At 35.6% G+C, this 27,982-nt stretch overlaps 2 protein-coding genes and 1 long non-coding RNA gene across 5 annotated transcripts; 1 reads left to right on the top strand and 2 right to left on the bottom strand.

The window, feature by feature from the left end:
* Nucleotides 1-10,039: 10,039 nt before the first annotated feature.
* Nucleotides 10,040-11,264, bottom strand: LOC109167537. Its single transcript, XM_019316559.1, has 2 exons — nucleotides 10,522-11,264; nucleotides 10,040-10,088 (listed from the first exon to the last, which is right to left on the bottom strand). Exons 1-2 carry the CDS (start codon nucleotides 11,262-11,264, stop codon nucleotides 10,040-10,042), a joined length of 792 nt encoding a protein of 263 aa, XP_019172104.1.
* A 1,525-nt stretch (nucleotides 11,265-12,789) lies between these two features.
* On the bottom strand, nucleotides 12,790-27,084 carry LOC109167637. 2 transcript variants are annotated; one of them, XM_019316703.1, is made up of 4 exons: nucleotides 27,015-27,084; nucleotides 24,379-24,381; nucleotides 17,735-18,356; nucleotides 12,790-12,984 (listed from the first exon to the last, which is right to left on the bottom strand). In XM_019316703.1, the coding sequence occupies exons 3-4, from the start codon at nucleotides 18,343-18,345 to the stop codon at nucleotides 12,804-12,806; spliced, it is 792 nt and encodes a 263-aa protein (XP_019172248.1). In that variant the 5' UTR covers nucleotides 18,346-18,356; nucleotides 24,379-24,381; nucleotides 27,015-27,084; the 3' UTR covers nucleotides 12,790-12,803. The 2 variants fall into 2 exon arrangements, with proteins under 2 accessions (XP_019172248.1, XP_019172249.1); XM_019316704.1 differs by lacking the exon at nucleotides 12,790-12,984 and having other exon boundaries at nucleotides 17,478-18,356.
* LOC109167640 lies at nucleotides 12,984-27,883 on the top strand. Of its 2 annotated transcripts, XR_002051883.1 has the most exons (4): nucleotides 12,984-13,690; nucleotides 13,815-13,862; nucleotides 26,649-27,085; nucleotides 27,210-27,883. It is a non-coding gene; the product is annotated as an uncharacterized LOC109167640 (long non-coding RNA). The 2 variants fall into 2 exon arrangements; XR_002051882.1 differs by lacking the exons at nucleotides 26,649-27,085; nucleotides 27,210-27,883 and adding an exon at nucleotides 14,004-14,245.
* The last annotated feature ends 99 nt before the right edge of the window (nucleotides 27,884-27,982 follow it).

Raw genomic sequence — 27,982 nt, 5'->3', positions numbered from 1 at the left:
AAACTTAAGCAAGCCAATTTTACTGTTCCAAAATCTATGAATAAACCTTCTATTGGGGTTGCCCTTAGAGAGGGGAAGGCTTAGAGAAACCCCTATAAGGAATTTTACACGGTATTTTAGGTAGAATTGTTTAGGTGGAAAAGAGAGAATGTAGAGAGAGAAGAAATGAGTGTGTTGTAGGAAGACTTGGGACTTTGTAGAAATTGTAAGTCCCATTAATTTTTAAAGCTTCCCCGCCTTCTCGTGTGGAAGGCAAAGAGGCGCCCAGTCGGGCGGGGCGCGTTTCACATTCTTTTTATTTTTTTCTTTTTTCTTTAGACATTTCATTTTTTGTTTTTCTTTTTTGTTTTTTTACCTCTTCCTCCTCAATTTTCTCTCTTATTTAATCATACCTATAAAAACTTCTTAAAAATGACATCAAAATCTCCACTATTGAAAATGTCCTTAGGCCGAGAATGGTACCTGATGTATTGCATGGGTATATGGAAGAAGCTGATAAGAAGAGAATGAAGAATATCATAATGACTTCTTGTACGGTGTGGTTACGCGAGGCTATTGATTCAGCAATTTAATTCTCCAATTTCAATTACTTCTGTTTCAAATACCAAGAGCCTCCTTTAATGGACAAATTTGGACACTTTTTTAGCTAATTAGCTTGGGAAAAACATAGAATTATTATCTTTTTGTCATTAGAACATTGAACATATATTTGAGATTCTATCTTCAGTTTTTACTTTTCTTTCTTCTTTATTTTGAAAACTTTAGAGGATTTCAATTTCTAAATTTATTCTAAATATGGATTATTGAAACTTCGGTTCATTTTGCAATAGTGATTATAAATGTGCTTCATTTTGTCAATTGAATGTAAATATTTATCAAACTTTTGTGCTTTGATTCTATGATTATTTAAGTATAATTCAGTAGTGGCCCATGATTGATTTGCCTGATAATCATATTCCAATTAGAATTATCAATATGTATTAATTGTTATTTTAATTTAGTGGTTCTTAGCATAAACCCGACCGATGTGGGTTAGTGTTAAGGGGAAATCGATAATTTGATTGGTAATGAATTCAATGTGTATTTGTTGGTCAGACTTGAGTCTTTCTTGTTTCTAATGTTATCAAATGAACTGTCTTGTGAAATTTTTGAAATAATCGTTTAATAAAAGAAATAACTATAGAGATTTCATAATTACCAACAAAGTTATAAAAAGATTGGTATTGAGTGGTTGTTCGGGCTGCGCTATAATCACTCTACTTTATAATCGTTGTGTTTATTTTTGCAACCATAAACTATTGCATTGAACTATCATGGGTATATATCTTTAGCTAGAGCCTAGAACATTACTCTTTGAATTTCAATCACTTGCGCAACACTTAGTTCATTGTTAATTTGTAATTGAATCCAAAACTCCCATAATTTGTTCTAATTAAAATAGTATATCAACCCTTCGAGTGGATACGATCCTTACTCACCCTGCGTTTTAAAAATATATAATTTAATTTAATATTTTAACAGTTTGACACCCGACCACTCATCGATAACATACAAAGTCAAACGACAACTTTATCCTAATTCTGCACGAGTGAAGGAATACTAAATGTCTAAATATAATATTCTCCGGTCATCTGTGTTATCAATGTGCTTTAACAGAACATGATAATATATATGTGACTTTTGTTCTTGTGATAATAAAATATTACATCTGAAACCGTTGTGTATCTCTTATATGTTACTGGAAGATGACAAGTGTTGAAGCGTAAAGAGTGAAGCGGAACGATGGAATAAATTAAACAGATATGATTTGTATATATTTATTAGGTGCATGAATGTCTATCATTATAATGCAAAATATATGCAGTTAAAAAGATTGTCCTGTTTGGTAAAATAGTTAGTCTACTAGTCAATTTTGACTTATTTGATCACTATTAGCTGTTTGACTTAGTTAAACAATTAATATGAGTGATTGATTAATTAGCTTTTTATAATAACTTATTGCTTCAAAATGCTAAAATTCAAAAAGCTACTCAAAGTACTTTTTTTGATAAACTTTTTGAGAAAGTCATTTTGTATGTAATCAGCTAACAGTTAATCGCTAAATTTATCAAATATTTTTCTACAATCAGTAATACTATCAACTAGTCAAACCCACTAATCCAATAAGCTAACAGTCATTTACCAAGCACCGGTATCTATTAAAGTGTGAAGTGGAATTGCAACAGACAACATATAAATTTATATATGCCTGAATACAATGCTATTCCAAGCCTCATTAAATCCTTAAAAATTGAAAAACATCATATTACTTAAATACAACCAGAGCTTCTCTTTAGTTGTTTGGGAAACCCATGTTTGAGTTTGCCACAAGCTGAGGGTGTGCACTAGGTAAACCCCGCCTTGTAATCCTAATCGGTAAAGGACCACAAGGAGCCGCTCCCGGCCCGCCGGGAGTCGAACTTGTAACCTTATGAATATTAATATTACTAATATAAGTCAACAGTCTGACCAATTTAGATGGGGTTGTCCCTGAATATTTCATTTCATTTCATTTTGGTGCACTTGACACACAATAGCAAGGGAGATGATGCAATTTGGACTACAAACTTCACTTGTATTGTATTTTTCTCCATTAAATCATCAGCCCATATGGAGAAAAAGCTGCTCTAATCCAAACAAACCAGTGCAGATTGTAGCTGGTTCAGGAGTGGATGATGATACTTGTAATGTCTTGAGCTTGGACAGCTCTTCTCCCGCTTTTGGATGGTCGGATGTGATATGCAGATCGGACGTGGTTGGACTTTGCCATTGTTGAAATGTTTTTCTCTTTTTGACAGGGTAAAGAAAACTCAAGCTTGTGGTGGCTAGAATAAGCTCTAGACTTGGTTATATATTGGCAGATAGGATTAGCATGTGATGATGCATTGTGGCATTCCTTGAACTTAGCTAATTAACCTGTAAATTATTTTGCCAGAAAACTCTAATCATTTACATTTCTTTAAAAGGGTTGCTTCTTCCTGTCTCCTAACCATTGTGTGCTATTACTGTCAATTACTCCATCTTTTTTACATTATACCAGATTCCCTTTGTTCTCATTAGTTGAGAAACATATGGCTTATTCAGTAATGATTATTATACATTTTCCTGTTTCTTTAATCCTCATAGTAACAGAATGATTAGTAGGTGTGCACCATAATGCTATCATTATATCAACAATGAGGTGGCAAAGATACTTGTACTGTTTTGAGCTTGTTCAACTCTTCTTCCACTTTCTGGATGCTTTGGATGTGATCTGCTGGGAAAACTAATAGAGGGATGTGGTTGGAGTTTGCCATTCTTTGTATTTTCTCTTGTTTTAACAGGAAAGTCAACTCAACTTTGCAATGGCTAGAAAAAGAGAGCGTCCTCATTAGGCATAGTTTGAGGAATTTTTGAAGAGATAACTAGGAGAGAACGAAAAAAAAAAAAAAAAAAAAAAAAAAAAAAAAAAAAAAAACAAACAAACAAACAAACAAAGGAAATTGATCATGCGCCTAGCACGCGTGTGGTGTGCACATGCCCGACTGGGTGCATTGGTTGTGCCTCACGCAAATTAGCAGGAGTTTTTTTTATAGTTGGTGGGGGCCACTTTAAAATGAAGAGCCAAGATTCTTGCAGGAGAACTTTTTTATTCTCTCTCATATTTCTCTCTTTTCCACCTATGTTTGGCCCCCATAAAAAACCACCTAAGAACCATCTATTGTGGATGCCCCTAGCCTGGTTGCATATGGTTTTTATATATTCATTTCACTCATAAGTGTGGAAAAGTTTCTCTTGAAAGCTTATGAATTTCAATCCATACTTTGTGCACATACAAGTTCATGAAACAATCGTAGGAAAGTATATCTACTCAGATTTTGAGATTTGGGGATCCAAGGTCAAGAAAGGAGTAGATCATTGAGGGTGATAAGTCTTGTGATGACCTCCATCCAAGTTACCTGCACTACTTTTTGTTTGTAATTTTATCTTTAGGTTAATGAAAGATTGATTTTAGTGGTGGTGGTGTGTGAGAAGGAACTCTTACACCGGATACCGTCTTAATAGGTGGACCAAAATAATGTTAAATAGAGAGTTAATTAAGTACAAAACATGTTAAGTGTTTGAAAATTAATTCTAACAATTTGATTGAGTAATTTTATAGAACAATTAAATAAGTGACCCAAATACCCTTGTAGTTTGATGGCACCAGCGCTAGCATAGGGGCTGACCTATAAAGAGTAATGGGAGCCCTCGACGATTGAGAGGAATAGTCCAATCGGTTGGTGAAATTAGTATTATAAATATTCCATATACCTTTAAACTTGATTTCCTTAACAAGCTTATAAATAACTTGAAAGAGATGGGAAGGAGGAAACATAGGCTACTGGCAGAGTAGTACAACTTAACCCAGTATTCCAAATTTCTGTAGCTAAGATGAGACCGCTGTACATAATTTATTGAGCATATACTATAGTTAGGTTTATAAATAAAATAATAAAAAAAAAAGAAAAAAAAAAGAAAAAAAGAAGAAGAAGTAATGAACAATGAATCTACTCCCATAGCAATTTAATTTTAATTAATTGGAACATTTTATCAAACGCACAACATACAACTATACAAGTCTTTTTTTATTATTATTATTATTTTTTCAAATAAACACGCTTGAAATTAGACAGTGATGTCCTATTCTCATCACAACAAAACACTTACAAGGATTTTCAAGTATTATTGAGCCCTAATTAGTAATTAGTGAATAGTCTATACAAAACACTTAACTTACAACAACTAATTCAATATAGACTCTCTTTAGTAATTAGTGAATAGTCGATTTCAACCGGTTTAATTGATTTAGAACTTTACTAAAAATCGATTTAAAAATATGGTTACTAAAAATCAGAGGTTACCTAAAGTTTTAAACCAATTAAACCAGTAGAAACTAGAAAAATAACAAAAGAAAAATATGAAGTGATAAAAATACCCTTACTAAAAATAGAAAAAATCATAGGAAGGACCAAAAGTGTCCAAAAACGATAGTCTGGGATGTAAAATGGCAAAAACATTAGTCTGGGACTAAATTTGGAATTGTCACCAAAGACAATGGACCTCGGGTGGAATTAACTCATTTAGGAATAAGGTTCAAATTGGCCACTGAACGTAATCTAAAAACTTTCAATTAGGCCACTGAACGAAAAAAAAAAAATACAATTAGGTCACTGAACACTCTAATCTACATTTTTGTGGCCATCACCGTATATGTTAACCATGGGCTATCATATGAATTATATATGCAATGGGTATAAGTGTTTTTTTTTTTAAAAAAAAAATTTTCAAAAAGCAAGGAGAGACGCAAGTGGAACTTGCCCCTGCCGTACTGGGAGACGCTCACTTGCTTCTCTCCTGGCCGGTCAAGGAGACACGCAAGTGGGACTTGCATGTGAAAAAAAGTGCAATTAGGTTATTGAACACTCCAATCTACACTTTTGTGGCTATCACCGTATATGTTAGCCATGAGTTATCATATGAATTATATATGCAGTGGGTATAAGTGTTTTTTTTTTAAAAAAAAAAAAAATCAAAAAGCAAGGAGAGACGTAAGTGGAACTTGCTCCTGCTGTACTGGGAGACGCTCACTTGCTTCTCTCCTGGCCGGTCAAGGAGACACGCAAGTGGGACTTGCATATTTAGTCTATATACATACGTAGATTACGAAAAACAAAATCTAAAAATTACGGAATATATTTTATGACAAAAAATGCATTTGACAAATAAGTTTGGCCTATTTTTTATTCAACTTTTAAAACTTCTTATTTTTGTCAAATTTCTTTGTTTTTGTTTTTGTTTTTTTTTTTTTTCCTATTTCTGTCATTAACAGATCAATGACTGAAATGTGCAATGTCCACCATCTATTTCCAAAAATGTGTGGTGACATTTTTTTTTTTTTTGACAAAAATGTGTAAAACTAAGTTGCCACATGCCTTTTAGGTTGTGTCCCGACAACTTTTTTTTTTTTTTCCGTATTTATCTAAAACGCAAGACGGACTTGCGGCTTCAGTATTGAATACGTAAAGCGCATTTTCAAAATGCGTTTTACGTATACGTATCACATACTCTAAAAAGCATTTAGGAGATGCGTTAAAAGTATAATACGTTTAGCATCTGGCAGTTGCGGTTTGGTACCGACGCTCCGGCTGTCGACCGTATATTAGATTATGCTGTAAAACGCAAGAAGCAGTTGCGTTTTACGTATTATACGTTAAACGCAACTGCCACACGCGTTTTTGTTATCTCCGGCGTCGGTGTCCGGTGAGTACAAAACTGCATTTTCCAAACGCGTTATGTGTATAGTACTAGTTCCACTATAAGTATTAGAGAATAGGCCAATGTTAACATAATGTTGGTTTGCTTAGTTGGTTTAGCGCATGTTTGTTCTGTAGGATGGCTTGCTTATTTGGTTTAGCACGTGTTTGTTCTGTAGGATGGCCCAAGTTTGAATCTCTTCATAAGCAAATTTTGGTCATTCTGTTTTTGTATACTACTAGTTGTAGTGTAACTATTATTAGAAAATAGATAAATGTCAATAGAAAATGGGTTTGCCTAGTTGGTTTAGTGTGTATATGAGTATCAGCATAGTCGTGTTCAAAACCTTCGAAAATTGGATCAATGACTGAAATGTGTAATGACCACCCTCTATTTCCCAAAATGTGTGGTGACTTTTCTATTACCAATTGCTATTTTTTAATACTTATACTAAACCTACAAAAAGCCAAATAATAATGTTAAACGCATAGGAGAAGATTTGAACCATTGGCAACCATATATTGAAACTAGGGATGGGCACTTCGGGTTTCGGTTCTGTTTTTTTCGGTTTCGGTTTCAGTTTTAGTTTGAAAAGTTCGGTTCGGTTCGGTTTTGGTTTCGGTTCGGTTTTGGTGAAAGTCTACTATTTGAACGTTTCTTTTTTTGCCTGACCGATTGTTCAGTTGGCTCACTTGGAGTGCCACTTGAAGTGTTTTGTTGATGACAAGATGAAGAATCATTCATCTATAGTTAATATTTGAAAAATAAAAATTATTAAAACACCAAATGTTGGGACTTACAACTTGGAGTTGAGATTTGAGGACTTGAGGAGTTAAAATTATTAATTATTATAATATTTATATATAATACTAACATTTTGTACGCGTGATGCACGAAAATTTATGTCCAACATTAAAAAATTGATAAATGTAAATAATTATAAATTATAGTTCAAATTATATTTCATAATTTCTTAAAGTAGTAAATTTTATTCATCGTATTTGAAAATTATAGAGATGAACAAAATTTATATTTTACTATTCATAGAAATTTAATTAAAATATAATCAACAATTAAAGTAATTATATAATGATTTTAATAAAATGATAATTAAAGAATAGGAAAGAGATATCATAGTTAATTATATATATATATATATATATATATATATATATATGTATGTATGTATGTATGTATGTATGTATGTATGTATGTATGTATGATAATAATGATTGAATTATGAAATTTTTAGAATTAAATAACAACGGTGTAATAACAGTATAATGGTATTTTAGTTTAACAAGAATGTAGTACTGACAATTTTATTCATTATATTTGAAGTGTGCAACATTTAATGAAAAATGTATACCTTTATTAGCATACAAATGTGAATATAGATATGAATGTGGCTATAGCTTAGTGGGTAAAGTTCTTAGTTTATAGCCAAATGAGTAAGGGTTTGAATCTCACCTTAAACATTTAATATATATATATATATATATATATATATATAAAGGAATAAAGGTCAAATAGGCCACCCAATTGCTCATGCAATTCAATCCAAAATTGACATGTTTACCTGAAAAGACAGTTACCGAATTTAAAAATATTTTTTTTTAATAATTTTAAATAAAAAAAAACTATAATTAAAATTTATATTAAAAAAAAAAAAACTATGTCGTCTTCGCCGGAGACGGAAGGATCTTCGTCTCAGGCCGTCTCCATGGCCGGGGAGATGGCCCAAGACGAAGCCGCCACTTCGTCGGCAATTTATATCCTACACCACGGCGCGCGTTGCACTATGCGCCCAGATGCAAAACGACGTCGTTTTAATTAATTTTTTTTTTAAATTTCCCGCCCTAGTGAATGGCAGTAGTTTTTTCTTTAAAAAAAAACCCGCTGTTCAAGAATGTAGATAATGTTATACTAGAATACACATAATGTTATACATGAATGTACATAATTATATAACAAAATATACATACTCTTTTTAAAAGATAATACACATAATCTAACATAATACATAATAAACATAAACTTTTAACATAATACACATCAACTCTTAACATAATACACACAAATTTTCTGATTCGGATGTACATAATTGTATAAAAAGAATGTACATAATTGTATAAAAAATACACATAACTGTATGAACCAATACACATAACGTTGTGAACAAATACACATAACGTTGTGAACAAATACACATAATCTCAGCAACTTCCTACTGCGCCTCCCAACACTACCCCAAAACGACGTCGTTTTGGGAGGCGCGCGGCGCACAGTGCTATGTGCGCCGTGGTGTAGGATATAACGATTGCACTTCGTCTCCGCCGGAGACGAAGTGGTAGGCAACTCTTGGGCCTTCTTCCAGGCCATGGAGACAGCCTGAGACGAAGGTGGCTTCGTCTCAGGCCGTCTCCATGGCCGGGGAGACGGCCCAAGACGAAGCCACCCCTTCATCTCCGGCGGAGACGAAGGGTTTTCTGTTTTTTTTTTTTATTATTTTTTTTATTTTTTAATTGTAATTTTTATTTTAAATTATAAAAAAAAATTTTTTTAAATTCGGTAACCGCCTTTACAGGTAAACAAGTCAATTTGGATTGAATTGCATGATTTTGGGTCGTTCAGGGACCCAATTGTATTCTTTTTTAGTTCGATGGCCCAATTGCAATGTGGTGCGCAGTTGATTGGCCTATTTGACCCTTATTCAAAAAAAAAAAAGCAGAAAACCGATCGATTTTTCGGTTCGGTTCGGATTTAACCCGAACCGATCGATTTCCTCAAACCAAGTACCGATTGGTTCTTCGATTTGAGGCCGAACCGGTTTGATTCGGTTCGGTTCGGATAAACCGCACCGAAATGCCCAGCCCTAATTGAAACACATGATCACCCAACTAAGCTAACACATCTTCTATTAATATTTGCTCATTTTATAATACTTATACTAAAACTAGTACAATAAAATTGATCACAATAGAGTACGCATCTGCCGGTTGCGTTTTAGGTTCCACATGGAGCCGGACAACCGGCCAGACAAATACAAAACGCAACTTGTACTTGCGTTTTTTAGTATTCGCACGTCGCCGGAATCCGGCAGTGTACAAAAATCATAAACGCATCTGACATTTGCGTTTTACGTATAATACGTAAAATGTAAATGCCAGTTGCGTTTTTACGCATACTATTCTATAGCGTATGTCAACCTAAAATGCGTTTTACGTATACGATTCCGTAACCGCAAGTCCATCTTGCGTTTTAGATAAATACGAAAAAAAAAAAAAGTTGTTGGGACACAACCTAAAACACATGTGACAACTTAGTTTTACACATTTTTATAAAAAAAAAAATCAACACACATTTTGAAAAATAGAGGGTGGTTATTACACATTTCCCTAATTAACCCATGATTCCAGCGCGCAAGCCCAGGTCTATGAAGTTTCTCGACCGCAGCTTCAGGCGTGATCGCGGTTGTGGACGCAGCTTGCAAAACAGCTCTCTGAATCTCCTAGGCCGGGGCCGCGATTCTCCAGCAACTTCCTGTCCCGAGCTTGCCAAGCGCATTCCAGCTCCCATTCCTGTCCAAAATGGTGGCAATTTTCTTTGTTCCGCAACTTAACATCTCAAAACCACCTACAATGACTATCTACTTCCGATTCATTCAACAAAACCACAATACAAGCTCTCAAAATGCACAAAAAACCACCAGAATCCGTAATTATCAGTCAGAGGGAGTGGTTAACACTTTGCAGAGGCAAGTAGAATGATATCTGAAATAAACATAGAAAAATTTATGCTTCTGAAGATTGGAAAAATCTCATAAGAGAATAAAGCTAAAAAGTAAATATCATATAGTTCCTTTGTATGATTACCCAGAACATGAATCATGCTATACTGGCTGGATCTGATTACTAATACAGATAATCTGGTTAAAGCACGATGTGAAGATATGACTTGTATCAAAGTGCATGATTGATCATTATCTTGAAGCCCTCTTTGATTATATTTATGCAAATCTATACTGTTAATGGATCTTTTGCAAGAACTGAAGAGGGTAGATAGATGAAAGTTGGAGTATAAACTTTTGCTTTTGTATTGTATTTCTTTTGAGTAACTACAAAATTGATTATATACAAGTATGGCTATACAATTATTTAGCAAGATATGATGTTTAGGATAGAGCTCCTTAATTTAATCAAGCACCTAAAAGTGCTTTCCATTGTGTTCTCAATATCCTCAAGTTGAGCTTCCAATGTCTCCAGATTGCAAGTGTTTTTGTGTTGGTATTCACACGCTACTCTTCCATTTTGAACCAATTTTGAAACCACTGACCACCTAGATGTCTTTGGCTTCAAAACTGGCATAGACAAGAAAAGCAGGACAGACTGGAAAATAGAAGTGCTCACTTCACTTGCTTCTCTTAGTGCTCTAATCACTGCTGAGATATCATGATGCACATCTAAGGGTGTTGATCCTTCAATCTCAACGTTGATTTTCTTTAGAGCTGCAACTGACTTTTTTGCATCCTTGTTCATCTTCTTTATGAATGAAGTGTATCTGGTGATGGTGGCTTCAGTACTTGAATCTCCCTTTCTCCTCCTCAGGGAGGATTGCAGATCTCTCAATTGTTCCTTCAACTGAGAGACACTATCCCTTGCTAGACCACAAATATCCAGAAGCCTCACCGATTTCTCCAATAAGCCATCAACCCACTTCTTGTTTTGATTTTGAGAGAGGGCTTGAAGGGTTTGTGGCAAGTTTAGAAGACCATCCATGCACTTGTAAAGCTGTTCTAATCCAAGAAGACCACTGCTGATTGTAGCTGCTTCTGGAGTGGCTGAGACTTGTAATGTTTTGAGCTTTGTCAGCTCTTCTTCTACTTTCTGGATGCTTGGATGTGATCTGCTGGGAAAGCTAATAGATCGGAGGTGATTGGTTTTTGCCATTGTTGTATTTTCTATCTTTGTAACAGGAAAGTAAACCCAAGCTTGTGCTGGCTAGAATAAGCTCTAGTCTTGGTTATATATTGGCAGATAGGAAGGTGTGGAGATAAGAATTGCAATGTGCCACTCCTTGTACTTAGCCAACCTGTTATTTATTTTGCCAACAAACTGTAATCATTTACAATTTTTTATTCCTCACAGGCTTGGATAAATTGATGCTGATCTCCCTTTGACTGCATTAACAAAAAGGTTTGCTTCCTCCTGCCTCCCAACCATTGAGCTATTACTGTCTGCTACATCTTTCTTAAAATATCCCAAGATCCATACATTGTGGATCAGATTCCCTTTTTTCTCATTAGTTGAGAAACATATGGCTTATTCAATCTGTTTCAGCTGCAAGAATGGAATATAAAATCTCATAATCATGAATGGGTGCAAGACGGTTGTGATTAATTAATGGTAATACATGCATGGCTTGTTGGCTGTTTTCCCTATTACATTATTCACTATTGGCTATATAGAAGGAGACATGGCTGACATAGCCTGGTTGTAAGAATCAGATCCTCGTGTGGTTTCAGCCTGCAAATTTCTTTAATTTTTGCAAATGGGTTCTGCATTTTAGTTTTACCAATAAGATCCATATTACATTTTCCTATTTCTTTAATCGTCAGAGTAACAGAATGATTAGTAGGTGTTTACTATAATGCTATCATTATATCAACACTGAGTTGGCAAAGATTTGTTTCCTCCTGGCGCGTCAGAAGGTTTATGCCTAATGACAACTTTGCACCATCCTTCACAGAAAGTGAACATAACCAAGACAATTTTGTTTTACTCACAACGTAAAATAGTACTAATTATCATAGAAAACCAGTGAATTTCTTTCAACATCAAGAATCCCCACTTATTTCTCCATTAAGTCATCAGCCCATTTCTTGTTTTGATATTGGGAGAAGGCATGAAGGAGTTGTGGTAAGTTAAGAAGATTATCCATGTACTTATAAAGCTGTTCTAATCCAAGCAGACCGCTGCAGATTGTAGCTGCTTCTGGTGGCTGATACTTGTACTGTTTTGAGCTTGTTCAGCTCTTCTTCCACTTTTTGGATGCTTGGATATTATCTGCCGGGAAAACTAATAGATGGATGTGGTTGGAGTTGCCATTCTTTGTATTTTCTCTTGTTTTAACAGGAAAGTCAACTCAACCTTGCAATGGCTAGATAAAGATCTAGGCCTGATTACATATGGTTTTTACATATTCATTCACTCATAAGTGTGGAAAAGTAATTCTCATGAAACTTAGGAATTTCCTTCCATACTTGACTTTATTGTGGCACATACAAGTTCATGAAACAATTGTAGGAAAGTATATATCTATACCCTCTTTGATTACTGTTAACGGATTATTTGCAAGAACTGGAGAGGCCTTGAGACACATAAGAGGATAGATAGATGAAAGTTGGAGTATAAACTTTTACTTTTGTATTTGTATTTCTTTTGAGTAACTACAAAATTGATTATATACAAGTATGGCTATACAATTACTTAGCAAGAGATGATGTTTAGGATAGAGCTCCTTAATTTAATCAAGCACCTAAAAATGCTTTCCATTGTGTTCTCAATATCCTCAAGTTGAGCTTCCAATGTCTCCAGATTGCAAGTGTTGTTGTGTTGGTATTCACATGCTACTCTTCCATTTTGTACCAATTTTGAAACCACTGACCACCTAGATGGCTTTGGCTTCAAAACTGGCATAGACAAGAAAAGCAGGACAGACTGGAAAATAGAAGTGCTCACTTCACTTGCTTCTCTTAGTGCTCTAATCACTGCTGAGATATCATGATGCACATCTAAGGGTGTTGATCCTTCAATCTCAACGTTGATTTTCTTTAGAGCTGCAACTGACTTTTTTGCATCCTTGTTCATCTTCTTTATGAATGAAGTGTATCTGGTGATGGTGGCTTCAGTACTTGAATCTCCCTTTCTCCTCCTCAGGGAGGATTGCAGATCTCTCAATTGTTCCTTCAACTGAGAGACACTATCCCTTGCTAGACCACAAATATCCAGAAGCCTCACCGATTTCTCCAATAAGCCATCAACCCACTTCTTGTTTTGATTTTGAGAGAGGGCTTGAAGGGTTTGTGGCAAGTTTAGAAGACCATCCATGCACTTGTAAAGCTGTTCTAATCCAAGAAGACCACTGCTGATTGTAGCTGCTTCTGGAGTGGCTGAGACTTGTAATGTTTTGAGCTTTGTCAGCTCTTCTTCTACTTTCTGGATGCTTGGATGTGATCTGCTGGGAAAGCTAATAGATCGGAGGTGATTGGTTTTTGCCATTGTTGTATTTTCTATCTTTGTAACAGGAAAGTAAACTCAAGCTTGTGCTGGCTAGAATAAGCTCTAGTCTTGGTTATATATTGGCAGATAGGAAGGTATGGAGATAAGAATAGCAATGTGATCAGCATGTGATGCAATGTGCCACTCCTTGTACTTAGCCAACCTGTTATTTATTTTGCCAACAAACTGTAATCATTTACAATTTTTTATTCCTCACAGGCTTGGATCAATTGATGCTGATCTCCCTTCGACTGCATTAACAAAAAGGTTTGCTTCCTCCTGCCTCCCAACCATTGAGCTATTACTGACTACATCTTTCTTAAAATATCCCATGATCCATAAATTGTGGATCAGATTCCCATTTTTCTCATTAGTTGAGAAACATATGGCTTATTCAATCTGTTTCAGCTGCAAGAATGGAATATAAAACCTCATAACCATGAATGAATGCAAGAGGGTTGTGATTAATTAATGGTAGTACATGCATGGCTTGTTGGCTGTTTTCCCTACTACATTATTAACAATTGGCTATATAGAAGGAGACATGGCTGACATTAGCCTGGTTGTAAGAATCAGATCACCGTGTGGTTTCAGCATTCAAATTTCTTTAATATTTGCAAATGGGTTCTGCATTTTAGTTTTACCAACAATATTCATTATACTTCTTCCTATTTCTTTAATCCTCAGAGTCGCAGAATGATTAGTAGGTGTTTACTGTAATGCTATCATTATATCAACATTGAGTTGGCAAAGATTTGTTTCCTCCTGCCTGCCAGGCATCAGAAGGTTTATGCCTAATGACAACTTTGCCCCATCCATAACAGAAAGTGAACATAACAAGACAGTTTTGTTTCACTCACAACGTAAAATAGTAATTATCTTAGAAAACCAGTGAATTTCTTTCAATACTAAACTTTTCCTTATTGCAAACATTCCAAACAAGGTTAAGAAACAGTTGTAGAAAGTTATCTCTAAACACAATGTTCCTTAACTTAGTATGCTTGCCTGGAAACATGCAATGAGAACAATAGTTTTGGGAATGATCTTATTATTGATCAATCCATGATGTTTGAAGTACATGAATATATGTATTTATAAGGAAACAAAGAGTCACAAACAGGATATGAATGCTAAATGATAATATTCCCAATAATATAGGGAGAGGGGGATGGAATTTTAGTGTGCCTAGAATACAGAGTCCTAATAACATGAACCATGCTACACTGATTGGATAATGTAAATATATATTATTTGTACACAAGTGCATATGTGTATGTTATTATCATGATGCATAAATTGATCTCAGCACATTATAGATCCCCAAGGTCATGAAAAGAGCAAAAGTGGTGATGACTCTTGTGACTTTCATCCTAGTTAACCTGCATGACTTCTGGCTTGTAATTTTATGTTTTGGCTTAGAGGGAATGTTAACACTTTACAGAGGCAAGACGAATGAAATCTGAAATAAATCCCCCAGGACAATATATGCTTCTAGAGTTCTAGAGTTTGGAAAATCTCATTAGAGAATAAAGCTAAAAAGAAAATATCATAGTTCCTTTGTATGATCACCCAGAACATGAATCATGCTATACTGAATAGATCTGATTGCTAATACAGATGCTTAAAGCATGATGTGAAGATATGAATATATGATATGTATCAAACTGCATGAATGGCTCATTATATTGATGGCCTCTTAGATTATATTTATGCAAATGTATATTGTTGGCAAATCTTTTGCAAGAACTCGGGAGGGCTTGATAAACATGAGAGGAGAGAGAAGCAAGTTGGAGTATAAACTTTTACTTTTGTATTGTATTTCTCTTGACTGACTACAAAATTGATTATATACAAGTATAGCTATACAATTACTTAGCAAGAGATGATGTTTAAGAGAGAGCTCCTTGATTTAATCAAGCACCTAAAAATGATTTGCATTGTGTTCTCAATATCCTCAAGTTCAGCTTCCAAAGTCTCCAGATTGCAAGCGTTGTATTCGCAAGCTACTCTTCCATTTTGTACCAATTTTGAGACCAGTGACCACCTAGATGGCTTAGGCTTCGAAACTGGCATAGACAAGAAAAGCAGGACAGACTGGAAAATAGAAGTGCTCACTGCACTTGCTTCTCTTAATGCTCTAATCACTGCTGAGATATCATGATGCACATCTAAGGGTGTTGATCCATCAATCTCATCATCCATTTTCTTTATAGCTGCAATTGCCTTTTTTGCATCCTTGTTCATCTTCTTTACGAATGAAGAGTATTTGGTGATGCTGGCTTCAGAACTTGAATCTCCCTTTCTTCTCCTTTGGGAGGATTGGAGATCTCTCAAGTGTTCTTTCAACTGAGAGATGCAGTCTCTTGCTAGACCACAAATATCAAGAAGCCTCACAGATTTCTCCAATAAGCCATCAACCCATTTGTTATTTTGATTTTGGGAGAGGGCTTGAAGGGTTTGTGGCAAGTTAAGAAGATCATCCATGCACTTGTAAAGCTGTTCTAATCCAAGCAGACCATTGCAGATTGTAGCTGCTTCCGGAATGGCTGATACTTGTAATGTTTTGAGCTTGGTAAGCTCTTCTTCCACTTTGTGAATGCTTGGATGTGATCTGCTGGGAAAGCTAATAGATCTGATGTGGTTGGATTTTGCCATCTTTGTATTTTCTCTCTTTGTCACAGGAAAGTAAACTCAAGCTTGTGGTGGCTAAGAATAAGCTCTAGACTTGGTTATATATTGGCAGATTGGAAGGTATGGAGATAAGAATAGCACTAGGCTGTAGCAATGTGATCAGCATGTGATGCAATGTGCTATTCCATGTTCTTAGCCAACCTGTTGTACATTTTGCCAACAAACTCTAATCATTTACAATTTTTTATTCCTCACAGGCTTGGATCAATTGATGCCTATCTCCCTTGGACTGCATTAACAAAAAGGTTTGCTTCCTCCTGCCCCCCAACCATTGAGCTATTACCGTCTACTACATCTTTTTAAAATTATCCCGTGATGCATACACTGTGGATCAGATTCCCTTTTTTCTCATTAGTCAAGAAACATATGGCTAATGGCTTATTCCATCTGTTTCAGCTGCAAGAACCTCGTGCATCAGCAAGAAATAGAGAACTTATTAAAAACCCTTCAAGATGAAGATGGAGTATAATTATATAAAACCTCTTAATCATTAATGGATACAAGTGGGTTGTGATTAATTAAAGGCAGTGCATGCATGGCTTGTCGGCTGTTTTCCCTACTACATTATTCACTATTGGCTATGTAGAAGGAGACATGGCTGACATTTGCCTGGTTGTAAGAATCAGATCACCATGTGGTTTCAGCATGAAAATTTCTTTAATTTTTGCAAATGGGTTCTGCATTTTAGTTTTACCAACAAGATTCATATTACATTTTCCTATTTCTTTAATCCTCAGAGTAACAGAACGATTAGTAGGTGTTTGCTGTAATGCTATCATTATATCCACATTGAGTTTGGAAAGATCTGTTTCCTCCTGCCTGCCAGGCATCAGAATTCAGAAGGTTGATGACTAAAAGCAACTTTGCCCCATCCTTAACATAACCAAGACAATTTTGTTTTACTTACAATGTAAAATAGTAATTGTCATAGAAAACCTGTGAATTTCTTAAGATAATATCATAGTTCCTATGTATGATCACCCAGAACATGAATCATGCTATACTGAATAGATATGATTGCTAATACAGATGCTGAAAGCATGATGCCAAGATATGATATGCATCAAACTGCATGAATGGCTCATTATATTGATGTCCTCTTAGATTATATTTATGCAAATGTATATTGTTGGCAAATCTTTTGCAAGAACTCGGGAGGGCTTGATAAACATGAGAGGAGAGAGAAGCAAGTTGGAGTATAAACTTTTACTTTTGTATTGTATTTCTCTTGACTGACTACAAAATTGATTATATACAAGTATAGCTATACAATTACTTAGCAAGAGATGATGTTTAAGAGAGAGCTCCTTGATTTAATCAAGCACCTAAAAATGCTTTGCATTGTGTTCTCAATATCCTCAAGTTCAGCTTCCAAAGTCTCCAGATTGCAAGCGTTGTATTCGCAAGCTACTCTTCCATTTTGTACCAATTTTGAGACCAGTGACCACCTAGATGGCTTAGGCTTCAAAACTGGCACAGACAAGAAAAGCAGGACAGACTGGAAAATAGAAGTGCTCACTGCACTTGCTTCTCTTAATGCTCTTATCACTGCTGAGATATCATGATGCACATCTAAGGGTGTTGATCCATCAATCTCATCATCCATTTTCTTTATAGCTGCAATTGCCTTTTTTGCATCCTTGTTCATCTTCTTTACGAATGAAGAGTATTTGGTGATGCTGGCTTCAGAACTTGAATCTCCCTTTCTTCTCCTTTGGGAGGATTGGAGATCTCTCAAGTGTTCTTTCAACTGAGAGATGCAGTCTCTTGCTAGACCACAAATATCAAGGAGCCTCAAAGATTTCTCCAATAAGCCATCAACCCATTTCTTATTTTGATTTTGGGAGAGGGCTTGAAGGGTTTGTGGCAAGTTAAGAAGATCATCCATGTACTTGTAAAGCTGTTCTAATCCAAGCAGACCACTGCAGATTGTAGCTGCTTCTGGATTGGCTGATACTTGTAATGTTTTGAGCTTGGTAAACTCTTCTTCCACTTTCTGAATGCTTGGATGTGATCTGCTGGGAAAGCTAATGGATCTGATGTGGTTGGGTTTTGCCATCTTTGTATTTTCTCTCTTTGTCACAGGAAAGAAAACTCAAGCTTGTGGTGGCTAGAATAAGCTCTAGACTTGGTTATATATTGGCAGATTGGAAGGTATGGAGATAAGAATAGCAATGTGCCATTCCTTGGACTTAGCCAACCTGTTATTTATGTTGCCAACAAACTCTGATCATTTATAATTTTTTATTCTGTATATGCTATATAGTAGGAGACATTGCTGAGATGACTATGAATATGATCACCATGTGGTTGCAGAATGCAAATTTCTTTGATTTTTTGGAATGGGAATGGTTTCTGCAATTTATTTTCACCAGCGAAACTCATAATGCAGTTTCCTATTTGTTTAATCCTCATAATGTTAACAGAATGATTAGCAGGTGTATCAGTATTGAGCTGGTGGAAGATGTTTCCTTCTCCCTGCCAGGCATCAGAAGTTTGATACCCCATAACAACTTTTCCACATTCATGACAAAAGGGGTGCACAAAACATAATCTTGACAATATTGTTTCTGTAGATATATGGAGACAAAGCCAATCAATAGTTTTAATAACAAATTTCTCCCTTAAGACTCTGAAATCCTTCTTTTGCACGGGTGAAGGGATGGAATTCTCCTATATTTTGTGCACGCTTATATTTTGGATCTATACTGAAATGGGAGGCTATTTAGGCGACTTGGGACTCAGGTTTTTAACAGAAATGATCCAAAATGGAGAAGAGACAAAAATATGACACTTTCAAAGTTGTACAATATAGAAATAACTCATTTGGGATTTAATTTCTTGTCATAAACGCAAGTCGCAAATGAGTTTTTCAAAAATTCAAAATGAATTTGTTTCGCTAAAATACGAAAACGCATGTTTCACATGCATTTCTTGTATAAATACGAGAAATGCATTGAGAAACGCATCCCACATGCGTTTCTCAATCATACCGTTTCTCGTATAATACGAGTCACATGCGTTTCTTGTATTTTAGTGGGAAAAAAAAAATCATTTTGAATTTTTAAAAAACTCATTTGCCATATTAAACTCAAATTCCAAATGCGTTTTTTCCTATATTGTACAACTTTGAAAAGTGTCATATTTTGATATATTCTTTTAAAGTCATTTTACCCTTCAAACACTTGAATAGAATTCTGGGACTTAATTAGTTTGAGTAAATTAGGAAAGTATCAAAAAATAAAATTGATTTTAATAATCCCTGGTGACTTCCACAAAACAAGCAATTTTGATGGGAGACGAGACGCGTAATGGAACGGCTCAGATGAATGTGATAACCATGTGCTTTCCTGCAGCAAGTCCGGTTAGATTGTCACGCCTTTGGCTTACAAAAATGTATAATCCTCATCATCTGCAGTTTTTGTGTGCTTACAGTCTTTTCTTTACTCTTTTTGGATCCAGTCATCTCGCCATTTCTGCCACTTTGATTCTTGAAAACATACTGGCTTGTCTATACTTGGTTGGAGGGCCCTCGTACAAATACACAGTAGCAACTCAGCCTTGTTGACAATAAAGAGAGGAGGAGATCATGGGAGACAGCCTGTTGCAATTTCATGCAACCGTTGCCTTTTAATATTCTTACTACAAAAGAAAAAGGTTATGAGTTCTACCTGTTTGATTAATTGCCTAAGTAAGTTCCAAGGTGTAGTTACAAGTTACAACCTATAACTGCGTTAACACCTCAATTACCATAATGTACACATTTACATGCACTCTTTGACATGTACACTGATATTTATATGATTATAAATTAATGTTCATTAATATTGCATTGGTGTATTAATAATGAAATATAGTGTACCAGCATTAAAATATAAACATTATTAATATAATGCATGTAGCTAGGTTCCACTTAAACACAAGTACTTGCCTACGCAAAATGTCCAAGTTGCTAAACTTAGTACAATTACCTGGAAACATGATCCATGCTATTCTGATACTTAGATACAATATCACAATATGGAGACTCTCTTTCAGTTGTTTGGAAAACCCCTGTTTGAGCTATTAGTTTGAATCTTCCAGATTATTCACCTCATTTGTATTAATTGGGTACACTTTGATTTGCGGAAAAATCTGCAACCGTTACTCGAAGGTGCGCTCTAGGTGAAACTCACCTTGTGACCCTAGCTAGCAAAGGTCCTAAGGAGTTAAACCAGTCTAGATTGCTAATAGCTGACCAACTCAAACCAAGAAGACCAATAGACAGCTCCCATGGGGAATCAAACTTGGATCCTTGTAGTTACCAAGTTAACTGTTTGACCAATTTCGCTGGGGTTGCAATTAACTGGGTACACTTGGCAGTCTTTAGAGAGGGAGATAGTCAGATAGCTGAATAATGGAATATAATTTTAATTTCTGTACTGTATTTTTCTTGAGTAATTGCACAAGTGATTATGTACAAGTATAAAAATATGCAATTTCTAATTAGAATAAGACCATGTTTAGGAGAGAACTCCTTGATTTAACAAAACATCTAAAAATGCTTTCCAGTTTCTTCTGAATGACCTCACGTTTAGCTTCCAAATTCTCTAGATTGCATATTTTGTCTTGTTGGTCTTCACATGCTACTCTTCTATTCTATAACATCCTTAAAACAATTGACCATCTAGATGACTTTGGCTTTAAAACCGACATAGACTAGAAAAGCAGAACACTGTTGAGAATAGAAAAGCTCACTGGACTTGCTTCTCCTTGTACTCTAATTGCAACTGATATGTCTTGACCCACTGTTAAGAGTACTGCCCTACTAATCTCATCTTTCATTTTCTTTATAGCTGCTATTGACTTTCTTTCATCCTTGTTCATCTTCTTCCCAAACGTGGTGTTTCTAGTGATGCTGGATTAAATAGTTGAATCTTCCTTTCTCCTCAATAAGGAATGAAGATTTCTTAATTTTTCCTTTATCTGAGAAACTTTATCTCTTGCTAGACCACAAACGTCAAGAATCCTCACTGATTCTCCTTTAAGTCTTCAACCCACTGCTTATTTTGATATTGAGATGAGGAATGAAGGGTGTGTGGCGACTTAAGAAGGTCATCCATGTGCTCATAAAGCTGTTCTAATCCAAGAACACCACTGCAGATTGTAGCTTCTTCTGGACTGGTTGATACTTGTACTATTTTGAGCTCGTTCAGCTCTTCTTCCAATTTCTGGCTTGGATGTGATCTCCTGGGAAAACTAGTAGGCTGGATGCGGTTTTGCCATTCTATATTTCTATGTCTTCTTCTCTTGTCTTAACAGGAAAGTAAACTCAATCTTGCATGGCTAGAAAAAGCACTTGGCTTGGTTATATACATCAGCAGATAAGAAAGTAAGGAGACAAGATATCCACTTGCCTATTAAAAATGTGATGAGTGTGTGGGGCAATGTGGGACTTGGTAAGCCTGCTATTTATTTTGCCAACAAGACTCTAATCATAGCCATTTCTTTATTCCTCACAGGCTTAGAATTGAATGATCTGGAATCTCTCCTCAACTGCATTAATAAAAGGTTAGTTGCTTCCTGTCTGCCTCAAGGCACTGTGCCACATTTCTCTTCAATTATTAAGGTCAATACAATTTGATCCACTCCTATTTAATTAGTTGAAACATGATGGCTTATTCGGTCTGTCTCTTTGCACGAACCTCATTGATCTACAAGAAAATGGGGAATGCGTTAAAAAATTGATAGTATAATCTGTTCAAGATTGAAATGAAGATAGAATATAAAATATTGAATGAATTATAGATGCACGAGGATCAGGAATAAATTAACCTCTGCTCATTATAAAGGCCTTACTGGCATTTTCCGTATTACATCATTCATTATTGACTATAGAAAGAGACTTGACTTGGTTATCAGACTCCTATTACACATTTCTATATTTCTCTTATCCTCACCATTACAAAATGATTGGTAGGTGTTTATCAATATTGAGTTGGTGAAGATTATGTTTCCACCTGCCAGCGTTAGAAGATTATTACCACTTAGCACCTTTACTTTATCAATGACAATAAAACCATTACACATTCAAGAAAATTAGCTCAGGAAGATATATCAAGCTTGAATGACACCCAATACTACTGCATCTTCGGCTTTTCACCACAACATTTACTTATTGAATTAACTTCATACCCGAAATTCTTTGGTTTTCACATATTCATTAACTCACAAGTGTGCAGAATTAATTCTCATGAAAACTTAGGAACTTCCTTCCATACTCAGCTGTTTTTTTTGTAGCAAATGCAAGTTCTTGAAACAAATATGGGAAAATATATCTTTTCAGATTGACATTTGGGCATCCAATGTCATTAAAAGAGCAGAGGGTGGTGACGAGTCTTGTGACCCATCATAGCTAATATGGATTACCTCTGACTTTTAATTATACCTTTTTGTCAGACGGTGTAATTAAAAGTTTGCAGGGTCAAGACGAATATATAAGAAATAAGCCTAGGGAAATTTATGTTTCTGAAGGTTGGAAAAAAATCATAAGAAAATAAAGCTGAAAAGTAAATATCATTGTTTCATTGTATGATCACCCAGTATATGAAATCATGCTATACTGAAAGGATCTGATTACTAATACAGATAAGCTGGTTAGAGCACGATGTCAAGATATGATTTGTATCGAATTGCACGAATGGCTCACTATATTGATGCCCTCTTTGATTATATTCATGCAAATGTCTACTGTTAACAGATCTTTTGCATGAACTAGGATGCCCTAATACATATAAGAGGAGAGATGGATGCAAGTTGGAGTATAAACTTTCACTTTTGTATTGTATTTCTCTTGAGACAAGGTTTCCACTAGCCTATTAAAAATGTGATCTGTGTGTGGTGCAATGTGGGACTTGGTAAGCCTGCTATTTATTTTGCCAACAAGAATCTAATCGTAGCAATTACTTTATTCTTCACAGGCTTAGAATTGAATGATTTGGAATCTCTCCTCAACTGCATTAATAAAAGGTTAGTTGCTTCCTGTCTGCCTCAAGGCACTGTGCCACATTTCTCTGCAATTATTAAGGTCAATACAATGTGGATTTGATCCACTTTCTATTTAACTAGTTGAAACATGCATGGATTATTCAGTCTGTCTCTTTGTTCAAACCTCATGTATTTACAAGAAAACGGAGAATGCATTAAATTGATAGTAAAAGCTATTCAAAATTGAAATGAATATAGAATATAAAATATTGAATGAATTATAGATGCACGAGGATCAGGAATAAAATAATCTCTGCACATTATAGATGCCTTACTGCCATGTTCCCTATTACATCATTCATTATTGTCTATAGAGACATGACTTGGTTATCACTCTTATTACACATTTCTTGATTTCTCTTATCCTCACATTTCTAGAATTAAATGATTCGTAGGTGTTTATCGATATTGAGTTGGTGAAGATTATGTTTCCACCCCCCAGTGTTAGAAGATTATTGTTGAAAACTAAAGAGTTAGGTTTATCTATAGGGTTGTGTCTATTTGTGAATAGGTGTCAGTTATGGGTAGTTATGGGTAGTTACTTACAGTTATGTATTTGTGTATATATATGTACTGTGTTTCTGTATTAGAAACAGAGAGAATACCAATATAATTTCAGTTTTATATTCATTTCCTAGTCTTGATTCTTCATATTGCTTCCGCCTAACTGGCGGGTGGTATTATTCTCCACCCGCCAGGCCATTCCATCTTCCAAATTCAACATGGTATCAGAGCCTACTTTCCTAGGGTATTTCAAACATCAAAATTGTATTTTTCCTTGTGATGTATTCTCCGGTGAAAATTCCAGATTGTTGTTTTGCCCTTGGACCTTTTGGTGAAGTTTGAAAGCTTTTTGGGTTGGTTGCCAAACCTCTTTCCGGGGTGTTTTTGGTATAACCGTATTTGTTTCTTTATATTCGGTATACCACTTAGTCCCTAGGGTTTTCATGTTTGGCACCTTGTTTATTTCCAGAAGCTTCTTTTGTTATTCACTTATCCTATAAGAGGTATAAACAACAATCATGTGGTTTTCTTGGTATTCATACAACAATCATGTGGGCTCTACTACCTCCCATTTGCTGCTCAGATTGGTTTGCTCTGTCGTTCGTGATGAAGATTGTTGTTGGCAAATCCTAGAGTGCTTATGTTGCTGTGAGGGTGTTCGTGTCAGTTTGTGACAAGCTTCGTCCCTGGTGCCTTCATTCCCAAGGGTTGTTTATAGCATTGTTCCTCCGAAGCCATCCAACACTGTTATTCTCTAGCTGCTTTTAATCTTCATTTGTATTGTAGAGTGTATGTTTTAATCCAAGCTTGGAACTTCTAGATGTTCCAGCTTGAGGGGGAGTGTTGAAAACTAAAGAGTTAGGTTTATCTATAGGGTTGTGTCTATTTATGAATAGGTGTCAGTTATGGGTAGTTATGGGTAGTTACTTACAGTTATGTATTTGTGTATATATATGTACTGTGTTTCTGTATTAGAAACAGAGAGAATACTAATATAATTTCAGTTTTATATTCATTTCCTAGTCTTGATTCTTCATATTGCTTCCGCCTAACTGGCGGGTGGTATTATTCTCCACCCGCCAGGCCATTCCATCTTCCAAATTCAACAATTATTACCACTTGGCACCTTTAATTTATCAATCACAATAATACCATAACATGTTCAAGAAAATTAGCTCAGAAAGATATATCAAGTTTGAATGTGGTACAGGCAGGGAGGACTGGGATCACGTCACTGGCCGACGTACCGGGCTGGAAGGGCGTGGCGGAGGAGGCAAAGATGATGTAGCTCTACCTATGATTGTAACAATGAGTAGAAACAGAAAAAAGAAGGAAAACGTTAAGTTGTAAAGGAAATCTTTGAAGAATTCTGGAGTTCTTCTTCTCCCCAATGTCATTAGCCAAAAACAATAATCTGATGATCTATAAGCTTGCATGCATCCTCCTTAAATAGAAGGAAGAGGCAACGGTAATATAACATGAAAATAGGGAAATAAAAACGAAGCATAAGAATAGGAAAACTTAAAAAGAATTAGTCTATTTTTCAGCTCTTCTCCTGCGCCTTTGGTAGTATTTTCCAGTGAACGTATCAGGACACCCAATACTACTGCATCTTCTGCTTTTCACCACAGCATTTACTTATTGAATGAACTCCATGGTTTTTACATATTCATTCACTCACATGTGTAGAAAAGTAATTCTCATGAAAACTTAGGAATTTCCTTTCGTACTTTTCTTTTATTGTAGCACATACAAGTTCATCAAAAAACTGAGGGAGAGTATATCTTTTCAGATTGACATTTGGGGGGTCCAAGGTCCTGAAAAGAGCAGAGGGTGGTGATGAGTCTTGTGATTTCCATCCTAGTTAACCTGCTTGTAATTTTACCTTTTGGTCAGAGACTCAGACGGATTGATTAACACTCTGCAGAGGCAAGCTGAATAATATCTGAAATAAACCTAGGAAAATTTATGCTTCTGATGTTTGGAAACCGCATAAGAGAATAAAGCTATAAAGTAAATATTATAGTTCCATTATATGATCACCCAGAATATGAAATTGTGAATCATGCTATACTGAATGGATCAGATTACTAATATACATAAGCTTGTTTAACCATGATGTGAAGATATGATTTGTATCGAAGTGCATGAATGCCTCAATATCTTATTGCCCTCTTTAATTGTCTCAATATCTTGATGCCCTCTTTGATTATATTTATGCAAATGTATACTGTTAACGGATCGTTTGCAAGAACTGGAGAGGCCTTGAGACACATAATAGGATAGATAGATGAAAGTTGGAGTATAAACTTTTGCTTTTGTATTGTATTTCTTTTGAGTAACTACAAAATTGATTATATACAAGTATGGCTATACAATTACTTAGCAAGAGATGATGTTTAGGATAGAGCTCCTTAATTTAATCAAGCACCTAAAAATGCTTTCCATTGTGTTTTCAATATCCTCAAGTTGAGCTTCCAATGTCTCCAGATTGCAAGTGTTGTCGTATTGGTATTCACACGCTACTCTTCCATTTTGTACCAATTTTGAAACCACTGACCACCTAGATGGCTTTGGCTTCAAAACTGGCACGGAGAAGAAAAGCAGGACAGACTGGAAAATCGAAGTGCTCACTTCACTTGCTTCTCTTAGTGCTCTGATCACTGCTGAGATATCATGATGCACATCTAAGGGTGTTGATCCATCAATCTCAACATTGATTTTCTTTAGAGCTGCAATTGACTTTTTTGCATCCTTTTTCAACTTCTTTAAGAATGAAGTGTATCTGGTGATACTGGCTTCAGTACTTGAATCTCCCTTTCTTCTCCTCAGGGAGGATTGCAGATCTCTCAATTGTTCCTTCAACTGAGAGACACTATCTCTTGCTAGACTACAAATGTCCAGAAGCCTCACCGATTTCTCCAACAAGCCATCAACCCACTTCTTGTTTTGATTTTGGGAGAGGGCTTGGAGGGTTTGTGGCAAGTTAAGAAGATCATCCATGCACTTGTAAAGCTGTTCTAATCCAAGAAGGCCACTGCTAATTGTAGCTGCTTCTGGAGTAGCTGATATTTGTAATGTTTTGAGCTTGGTCAGCTCTTCTTCCACTTTTTGAATGCTTGGATGTGATCTGCTGGGAAAGCTAATAGATCGGATGTGGTTGGATTTAGCCATTGTTGTATTTTCTCTCTTTGTAACAGGAAAGTAAACTCAAGCTTGTGTTGGCTAGAATAAGCCCTAGGCTTGGTTATATATTGGCAGATAGGAAGGTATGGAGATTAGAATAGCAATGTGATCTGCATATGATGCAATGTCCCATTCCTTGTACTTAGCCAACCTGTTATTCATTTTGCCAACAAACCCCAGTCATTTACAATTTTTTATTCCTCACAGGCTTGGATCAATTGTTGCTGATCTCCCTTTGACTGCATTAACAAAAAGGTTTGCTTCCTCCTGCCTCCCAACCATTGTGCTATTACTGTCTTCTACATCTTTTTAAAATTATTTCAAGATGCATACACTGCGGATCAGATTCCATTTTTTCTCATTAGTTGAGAAACATATGGCTTATTCCTTCTGTTTCAGCTGCAAGTACCTTATGCGTCAGCAAGAAAACAGAGAACGTATTAAAACCCTTCAAGATGAAGATGGAATATAAAACCTCTTAATCATTAATCGATACAAGTAGGTTGTGATTAATTAATGGTAGTACATGCATGGATTGTTGGCTGTTTTCCCTACTAAATTATGCACTATTGGCTATAGGAGACATGGCTGACATTAGCCTGGTTGTAAGAATCTGATCACCCTGTGGTTTCAGCATGCAAATTTCTTTAATTTTTGCAAATGGGTTCTGCATTTTAGTTTTACCAACAAGATTCATATTACATTTTCCTATTTCTTTAATCCTCAGAGTAACAGAATGATTAGTAGGAGTTTGCTGTATTGCTATCATTATATCAACATTGAGTTGGCAAAGATCTGTTTCCTCCTGCCTGCCAGGCATCAGAATTCAGAAGGTTGATGACTAAAAGCAACTTTGACCCATCCTTAACATAACCAAGACAATTTTGTTTTACTTACAATGTAAAATAGTAATTGTCATAGAAAACCTGTGAATTTCTTAAGAAAATATCATAGTTCCTCTGTATGATCACCTGGAACAT

This window comes from Ipomoea nil, unplaced genomic scaffold (genome assembly GCF_001879475.1).
Source record: "Ipomoea nil cultivar Tokyo-kokei standard unplaced genomic scaffold, Asagao_1.1 scaffold3169, whole genome shotgun sequence".
In the NCBI taxonomy this organism is placed as follows: Eukaryota; Viridiplantae; Streptophyta; class Magnoliopsida; order Solanales; family Convolvulaceae; genus Ipomoea; species Ipomoea nil.
This window is presented reverse-complemented; position numbering and strand designations above follow the sequence as displayed.